This window comes from Chrysochloris asiatica, unplaced genomic scaffold, assembly GCF_000296735.1.
Source record: "Chrysochloris asiatica unplaced genomic scaffold, ChrAsi1.0 scaffold00078, whole genome shotgun sequence".
NCBI lineage: Eukaryota > Metazoa > Chordata > Mammalia > Afrosoricida > Chrysochloridae > Chrysochloris > Chrysochloris asiatica.
Window position 1 is genome coordinate 11307499 of NW_006408596.1, and position 9462 is coordinate 11316960.

Here is a 9462-nt window from a genome sequence, read left to right on the forward strand (position 1 = left end):
TCAGCAGATGGGAATTTAGGAGACATCTTTAAACACCACAGGTGAATGGAAAACTAATCTGCTTTGCAAATTTTTACCCAACTACAATAAATAGATATAACAAATGCAAAGAATGCCACAGGCAGCTCTGTTTGACCCAGAGAAAAATTACTAGAAGGTTCTAGAAATCACCTCCCATCCCCTCTTCCCAGTCTCATGTTTTAGCAGTCTGAGTGCCTCCCTGGTATATAGTACACCCTCCTCTTTGGAAACTGATGCATTTGTTCCAACTGGTCCAAATTTTGCCTTTCTAGTGGATCACATTTTTTTTCTCAAGATCTTTGACATTCGAAGGACTGGAGTCATCAAGTCATAAAACATGAAGATTGGGGGACATTGAACTCGTGTGAGGCTAAATGAGTCACAGAGCCAAGATGAGCAAAGGTGAGCCGCGCTGTTCTCGTTGTACAGTGGGGACTCTGGGCTGCTGGGGAAGTCCACACAGCATTCTCTGCTTCCCCTCCCACAAGGAAACTTCCAGATGGGGCTTCCCCACAGAGGGTTGAGAATGAATAAATAAAATCCTCAACTCAACCTTCCCTCCTGCCCCTGTACAGTGCCAGGGCATGGCTAGTTACTGGCATTTTCACTAGTAACATACATGGTTAATTTCCTGGGTTCCAGGAGGTAATAGACTAGATTTTGTTACCAGAGATGGCAACAGGGAGATGAAGTGACTTTCCAGAGTCCTGCAGAGTTTGCAATTGGTGTTCCAGGTCTGACTTCTGACACGCTGTACTTTCTGCTCCATCCCACGCGGCTTCTCTAATCAATCTCCAGTTCTCACTGCTGGGACCTTCTTGGTCATGGCCACAGTCAGGGAGGTCTTTTTGATCAAAGCCAGGTAGAGAAGGTCCTGCTGCTGCTCTTCCTTACTCCTCAAAGTGGCCAGAACAGAGCAGCCACCTGCCCCATCTTCCTTGGCTTCCCTGCCCCCCCCCCCCCGCCGATTATCCAGGCAGTGGGATTGTAGCATCATGGCCATTTCCATAGTAACAGAGCATGAAAGATGCCACACTGCCCTATAAGAGATATCTTGCTGGGGACCAGGAAAGAACCGGGGTTGTCAAACAAAGGATTAAGTCCTGGCTAGGTGACATCCAGGAATAAATGCGCTTAATCTATGAGGCAAGGGAGCATGTGACTATTGGCTCAGGATGGGGTGGGGAGACAGGCTTCCGCCTTTTCTCCTTGGGCTCCTGGGCTATTCTTCATGCCAGTTCCACAGACTGCTTTCTCAGTCATGTCATCCACCAAGACAAAGGGAGAATAGAGCTGGGAGAAGGGCACGGCAGGCAGAATTCTAGTGTTTCTCTGGGTCTTTTCCATCACATCCCAGGTGGAGGAGGAGTTAGGCTACAGACGTCACAGGAACACTGATGGCTCCTGAGCTTCTGCCACCACCCTGGCTTGGGGAACACATGCTAACATGGGTGGTCCCTTTTGCTCTGAAGGATGGAAGTGGGGGGAGGAAAGGGGGCGAGGACATTATCCATGGAAGCTGTTGTCAGGACTGAGACTCACATGTGTCAAAGGTCAAGAGAGACATATAGATGGGAGTGCGGGCTGAGTGGTACTCACATCTGGGCCAACGTGAGCCTTTGTTGATATGAACGTGGGATCACGCATCCCAGCCAGACACCAGCAAAACAGCAATTTTTAAGGTTCCAGTTCTGGTGGATCCAGACACAATTAGATTTTAGGAGCTAACGTTCACTGTCAACGCTACATCCTGGGACTGTGGATCCTTCACTAGAACTGGGCCTCAAAATCACCTGTGTTGCTTTTTAAAGGTCCTCTGGACTGGATACCGCACCTGGAGCATCTGAGCAGATGGCCAGCAGGGTGGGTAAGAGGGCAGCTCGGCAGCCACACAGGCCTATGCTGGAAAATTGGGCTGCCTTTGTGAGCTAGGTGACCTTGGTGAAGTCACCACAGCGAGCCCTGTGACTCAGTTTCCTCACCAGTACACTGGAGAAACAGCAGTACCTCCGGCCTAGGGCTGTGGTGAGGATTACACATGAAATGCAAACAGGATGCGGGATGCTGTGCGTGGCACACGCTAACTGGTTGGCACATTGAGTCATTATCAGTATAAGGTGGAGCTCAGCATTGTACACTGAGGATGCTTCAGTGATGATAATCCACAGATCTAGGTCATTCTGGGGGGAGGCAGCAATCCTTAGACCCCAACTCGGTTGGCAGCATTAGGTACTAAGTCAGCACGAGTTAAAATTAACCAAGAGGTGGGCCTTAGCTAACATGGTAAGATGGGCCTTACCAGGTCCTTTTCAACTGACTTCAGGTGGAGCTGGGAGACCTAGCTGGGTGGTCTAGGGGAAGGATACACCATTCACACTATCCCACAGAATGAGAGAGGAATGTGAAGGAGAGGAGGTGGAAGAAGGTAGAGGGGCAGGATGAGGAAGTGTGGAGGCCTGTATATTTAGAACCTCTGTCATCCCCTGGGTGAGCCTGGGAGCTTCCATCTTTTGGTCTCAGTCCCTAGTACACCTGGAAGTGTGCAGATGTGGCCCCATCCTTCCAACAGCGCAGCGTGTCCACAGCAACAGAACGGCAGAGGGGGCAGGTTCGCTCTCGGTCTAGCCAAAGGCACAGGCACTCCTCGCAAAACACGTGCTGTTGGGACAGCAATTGGCATGACAATGAGTATCAGACAGTGAGCAACTCAGACCAGCCCTGCCCTCAAGCCGAGGGACATGAGAAATCACAAAAACCGAGTATGTGAGTAGCAGGAGCTAAGATAAAAAGACATGCAAGGGAGGGTAGAGGGTGCCCGGAGGGCTGTGAGAAGACGTCATTGAGATCGGCAACAAATGGGGTCAACTCAGAACACAGAAGAGTGGCCTCGATGATATCTGGGAGAGGGATATTTCTGGGAGCTGAAATAGCATGTGCAAAGGCCCAGGGGCAGCTTGAGATAAGGGGATGCAGGGGAGATGAAGTCAGGGAGGCTGACAGTGTAGAGCTTTGTAGGCCACTGTGAGGGCTTTGTCTTTTATGCTGAGAGAAGCAGGGAGCCATGGTAGGGTTTTTAAGCAAAGGAGTGATCTGGTCACTGTTTTAAAAGGGTTTCTTTGACTGTTAGGTTGAGAACAGACCACAGGAGTGTAGTAGAAGGCAGAGGGACCAGAAAGACCAATGGTGATCAAGGCCCAAGGGCTCCACCACTTCCTGGGTCTGTAACTTAGGAAAGTGGCTTGACTTCCCTGAGCCCCCGCTTCCTCATCTGCCACATGGGAATCATAATAGTAAGCCCCACATGTGAAAAGCATTTTGACATAATGACCAAATGCAGCATTTGACTTCTGATTGGGTTCTGGATGGGGGTGGGGAAGAAGGAACATAAACCAAAACCTAGTTTAAATGGCATCTATAAGATAACTGAGGAGAAATGAGTATGTACCATATATATAGGAAGAGGAGTCCGGGTGCAGCGCTGTGGGTTAATGCGCTGGACTGCAAGGTTGGTTTGAACTGCAGGTTTGGCGGTTCAAGCTCACCAGCTGCTCCTTGGAAACCCTATACAGGGTTGCTATGAGTTGGAACTGACTCGATGATACATTTTAACAACATAAAGGAAGAAGGAGAAATGGACTACTTCTAAATATTTAGTCACTGAAAACCTTATGAATAACAAGTGGAACACTGTCACAAGATAGCGCTGTCTATTAGATAATATTGTATCAATTTTCCTGGGTGTGAAAGTGGAATTGTGGTTATCAGAGAGAATGGCTGGTTTCTGGGAGATGCATTCTAAGGATTTAGGAAGAGCCAGCATGTCTGCATCATACTTTCAGCTGGTTTAGGGAAGAACATTATATCAAGAAAAGGCTAATGTGGGGAGATGTAAATGACAAACAAATCCAGGTGAGGGGTAGACAGACATTCGTTCTACTGCCCTTCAGTGTTTCTGTAGGTTTTTAATTATTCAAAATAAAAGGTTTAGGGGAATTGATAATATAAAAATCTAAGCAAAATAAAGTCTAAAAAAAGTCACTTAGCCATCCAGGGAGAACAGTACAAGCGGAATGTGGAAACTTATCCAGAGAAGCAGGGACACCAGAGATGGAGGCAGAGATAGGGACATGGAGAGAGGGAGCAGCTGAGGACTCTAGACTCATGGGAAGAGAGGGACTGAGAACTGGCGGCCAGGAGGCAGACTTGCAGAATGTGCCCTTTGGTGGTGTAAATTCTTATATATGCCTGAGTGTTTTTTAAGAATATTTAAAAAAAAAGAGCTAAAGTAAAGAAACACTGACAACTGATGTTACATGGAGGGGATTGCAATCATTGTGATAAAACAAGGTGTATGATTTATTGAATGTGAAACTGATGATCTGCCCTGTAAACTTTCACTCAATCCACAAAACCTTAAAAAAAACAAACTCACTTAGAATGATGCCTGGCAAATATAAGAGTAAGCGCTCTTTAAATGTTAGCTTTATTATAATCATTGTTATCCTATATCTACCATTTATTAGGGGAGTGTGGTGGCACCATAGGATAAGCACTGGACTACGAACCACAAGGTCAGTGGTTTGAGGTCAGCAGCTGCTTTGTGGGAGAAAGATGGGGCTTTCTGCTCTTGCAAAGATTTAAAATCACAGAAACCTTATAAGGGGTTACTCTGCGTCGGAACTGACTCCACGGTACCTACAACACCATCATTTATTAGGCCCCTGGAGGGTTAAGAGTTGGGCAAGGTCCTGTAAAGAGCGCCAGCCTTGGAAACCCTATGGAGCAGTTCTAATTTGGCCTACATGGTTGCCAAGAGTCATAATCAACTTGACACATTGTGGTTTGGGGTTAATCATTTAGCATCTTTCTTTCCAGGTGAGACTGTAAGCTTCTTAGCATGGCATTCATTAAGTGCCCTGTTGTAGACAGGGCTCTACAGGAGAGCCCTGTGGGGTTAAGGGAGGCCAGGCTGATCTATATGTGATCAAGGGAGTCTTCGTGGCATGCAGGAGATAACTGAGCAAAGAGAGAGTGGGGAGAAGACATTACAGACTGAGAAACACCTTGTGTGAAGCTCCAGAATCCTGCCAACATCCACATGACCAAGCCTGGAAGCAGACTCTCAGTCGAGCCTTCAGATGCGACCTCAGCTGTGGTCCACACCTTGACTGCAGCCAATATGAGGCCCTAAAGCAGAGAACACAGCAAAGCCCTGCCCAGATTGCAGACCCGCTGAAGTTTTAAGATCACAGATGTATGCTGCTGTAAGCTATTAAGTGTTGGGGCAACTTGGTAAGCAGTAATGGTTGGTGGTTGGTGGTTTATGGTTGTGTGCTGTGGAGTCAGTTCTGACTCACAATGACCCTGTATAGAGTTTCCAAGGCTGTAAATCTTTAGGGGAGCAGAAAGCCTCATCTTTGTCCTGTGGAGCGGCTGGTAAATTCAAACTGTTGTTGACCTTGAGGTTAGCAATGCAATGTGTACCCACTATGGATACCATCTCATTTGATTGTATTAACCTGGAGGCTTCCCAGTGTAAGCATTTTCATTGTTGGGTGGCAGATGACATGGAGGGTCCTGGAAGGGAAATATGCTGCTCAGGATTAGGAAGTTGGTGCTTGGTATACTGTAGTTGCTCAATCAGTAGATTATGCATGAATGGATGGATAGATGCATGGATAGATGCATGTATGGATAGAAGGATGGATGGAAGGATGTGTGGATGGATGGAGGTGTGAAGAGCTCTAATCCCAGTCTGAGCACTCCTTCCTCTCTGGGAGGCAGTTTCCACACATTCAGATGGACAGGGTGCAGGCATTCTTAGGAAAGACCAGGAAAAGTGCTTATGTCTTTTAATGCAGCCCTTAGGATGTCTCAGAGCAAGAGGTTAAGGCTGGGTTCAAATTCCGACTGTGTTCCTTAAGAGCAGTAGGACCTCAGGCAAGTCCCTTCATCTTTCTGAACTTAAGATTCTTTGCCTGTAAAATCGGGCTAACATTTACTTCAGGAGATGGTTGTGAGGACAGAAACAGACAAAGCTTGGAAAAGAAACAAGTGTGGGCACAGTGAATGCAAAATCATTAGGAGATGCTGTTCTCTTGGCCTTTTTATATCGTAAAACAAAAACAAAAAACAACCAAATTCACAGTGACCAAGGATTGCAGGGCAGTTTGTTCTCTAAATGGAATCCTTCAAGTGAACCAAGTTTCTGACTTCATGTTCCAAATGCCCTTGCCCTGGTCCCTGTAGTGTGGGCAGGAGGCATGCCATGTGTACTTGGGGAATCAGTAACTGGGCAAGTGCACTCTGTCTGAGTCAAGAGTTATAGATTCTGGGGACGTGCAGAGTTTGCCTGGACAGCTCAACACACAGCCTGGCAGGGAGAGGTGGGTGTTAAGTACTGAGCTTAATGTGATAACCCTTTGAAGGGGAGACAGGATGTTCTGTTGGCTTAATGGGTTCTTCATTCATCCATTCATCTGGTTCTGCATCTGTCCATCCACTCATCCATCCATCGTCCAATTATTCACCCACGTATTCACCCACTCGTCTGTTCAGGCATTTGCTCATCTACTCTATCAGTTATCTACTTACACCTCTATCAACACATCCCTAACTCCTTCACCTGGTCACCATCCATATCCATCTATATCCATCCATCCATCTATCCTATTCCATCCATCCAATATTTACTGAGACATACCGAGTCCCGGTGTGGCACTGGTCCGCAAGGTCAATTTGAACTACATGGATGGTGATTCAAACTCACCAGCCACTCCTCAGTAACCCTATATACAAGGTCACTAGGAGTCAGAACTGACTCAGTGGCACTTAACAACAACAATGGTAGCTGTGCTGCTAAATAAGACAGACTTACTCCCCACTTCCTAGTTGCTTATTCTTCAGCAGAGAGGAAGCAAACCAGACAGAACCATTTAAACAATGAACCACGTAGCTGACAACTGACATATGTGCTGTGAAGGAAAAGGGCAGTTTTATGAGACCCTATAGCTGGGAATACTGGCCAGTCTAAAGAGGTGGCATCAGGGAAGGCTTCTTTGAGGAAGAAACATTTCAGCTTTGTCCATTCATTCATTTAATAGGCCCTTTCACCTGTAAAGTCATCTCTACCATTCCAGGTCCAGCTCACAGCCTACCTCCCCCAGCCAACAGAGGAAGATGAGGATGGGTGCTTGGCCTGGGAATGTTTGTTCTCCTGAGTTACCACCTGGCATGCCCACTGCTCCCAGATCTGGGATAATGGTGACTCTTGTCTGGCCCCTCCCAAGAATTCAGTCAGGTTTGTGACAGAAGAATGGAAGAGAGACAAACAGACTAAGGCCTGGAGAGACTGCCAGACAGAAAAAGAAAGACTCTGACCTTGGCATCATGCTCAAATAATCATCAAATAATCACTGCGACTGAAAAGGAAATACAGATGGCTCTGAAGCATAGGAAAAGGCTCAACCTCACTCATAATTAGGGAAATGCAAATTCAAGCCACATGGAGCTTGTGTTTTTCACCTGTCAAACTGGCAAAGCTCAAAACAGGCTCCACAGCACAGTGCTGGGTAAGGGCGGGAGCAGGTCTTGCCACATTCCACTCTGGGAGTGTAAACTGACCCACGTTTTATGGAGGGCAATTTAGCAATAGCTGTCAAAACTATACACCCTCTGACTTAGTAAATTCCACCTCTAGGAATTTATCCTACCAGGAGCTCAGACATATGGGAGATGCACTGTGTGACAAAAAAACCAAAACAAACCAAAACAAAAGACCACACATACACAAAACTCAACCCATTGTCTTCCACTCGATTCTGACTCAAAGCAAATCTACAAGACAGAGTAGAACTGCCCTGCAGGGTCCCACGGCTGTACAGCTTGCTCCTACAGAACGGCTGGTGGATTCAAACTGCCAACCCCTTGGTTAGCAGCAGAATGCTTAACTAGTGTGTTACCATGTCTGCTTGTGTGACAAAATGAATATTTACTGAACCCAGACCCATGTGTCAGGTGCGCTTCCAAATGCTTCATTTTAGTTAATTCATTTTTCACTTGACACAAAGGGTCCAGGTAGCTATGATTAATCTCCCTACATGCATATTATTATTATATCCCTGTATGGTATGATAACAGAGACTATAAAATATTGTGGCTCTGTGTGGGTTAATATGCTAGACTACAAGGTTGGTTTGAACTGCAAGGTCGGTAGTTGAAGCTCACCAGCGGCTCATCGGAAACCCTATACAGGGTCACTATGGGTCGGAACCGACTTGAAGGCACTTAACAACAACAATTAGTAGAAAAATGGTTAAACAAATTATGGCCTATCAATAAAATGCAATGGTATGCATTTTATTAATCCAAGATATTAAGGAGCACTCTTGATGAGTTTCAAGTGAAAACAGTAAGGTGCAAAAAAAGAGAAGCGTGGATAGAATATGCTAGAATTTATGGTTGTTGTCTTTAAGCTATATGTGTATATTTGCATCATATAAAACAGCTATGAAATGATACAAAGGAAAACTGGAGATGTGGTTGTCATACTTCAGACATGCCATCAGGAAGGACGAGTCCCTGATGAAGAACATCATACTGGGTCAAGTAGAGGGTCAGCAAAAAAGAGGAAATCCTCCAATGAGATGGATTGGCACAGTGGCTGCAACAATGGGTTTCAGTTTATCAATGACTGATAAACATTCAGTTTATCAATGACAATGGCGCAGAACTGGGCGGTGTCAGTACTACTGGAACTGACACAATGATACCTAACACAACAAGGTGAACAAGCTGCTGTCCAGTCAGTTCCTGCTCACGGCAACCCTGGGTGTCAGAGAAGAACTGGGCTCCATACGGTGTTCAACTGATGTTTTCTTGGAAGCAGGTCACCTCAAACATTTTGCCAAGTACATTGACCATTTGTATCACCCAGGAACTACAAAAAATTTTATTAATATTTTTTAAATTAAAAATAATCTAGAACCAACACTGTAAAAAGTAAGGAACCCCTACAAGGACAAACTTTACGTGTGAGATCTTTGAAGAATCTCTTAGGGCTTTATATTCGTAATAAAAAATATGTAACACACACACACGAAAAAAAATCTAAAGCTCCCAAAGCAAAAATGGCAGTCTGACTGGCTACTACAAGAATGGTGGCTGTGTGCTGTGGAGTCAGTTCCCACTCATAGCGACCCTTTACAGGGTTTCAGAGGCTGTAAATCTTTACGGGAGCAGAACACCTCATCTTTCTCTTGCTGAATTGCTGGTAGTTTCGAACTGCTGACCGATTCATATAAGCAAGTTATATACCAAGTTAATTGCAATAAAAAATGAACAGGAGTGGCAGTACTAATCTCTGATAAAGTAAACTTTAAGGTAAAACCCAGCATAATAGGCAAAGATGGACATTATCTCATTATTAAAGGGACAATTGAA

At 45.6% G+C, this 9462-nt stretch overlaps 1 protein-coding gene across 1 annotated transcript in view; it reads right to left on the reverse strand.

The window, feature by feature from the left end:
- Nucleotides 1-2544: 2544 nt before the first annotated feature.
- RNFT2 (ring finger protein, transmembrane 2) overlaps nucleotides 2545-9462 on the reverse strand; it is a 92798-nt gene continuing 85880 nt past the window's right edge. Inside the window, exon 10 of the mRNA XM_006865471.1 lies at nucleotides 2545-2679. Coding sequence (XP_006865533.1) covers nucleotides 2545-2679 — 135 coding nt within the window. The remainder of the gene's footprint in view (nucleotides 2680-9462) is intronic.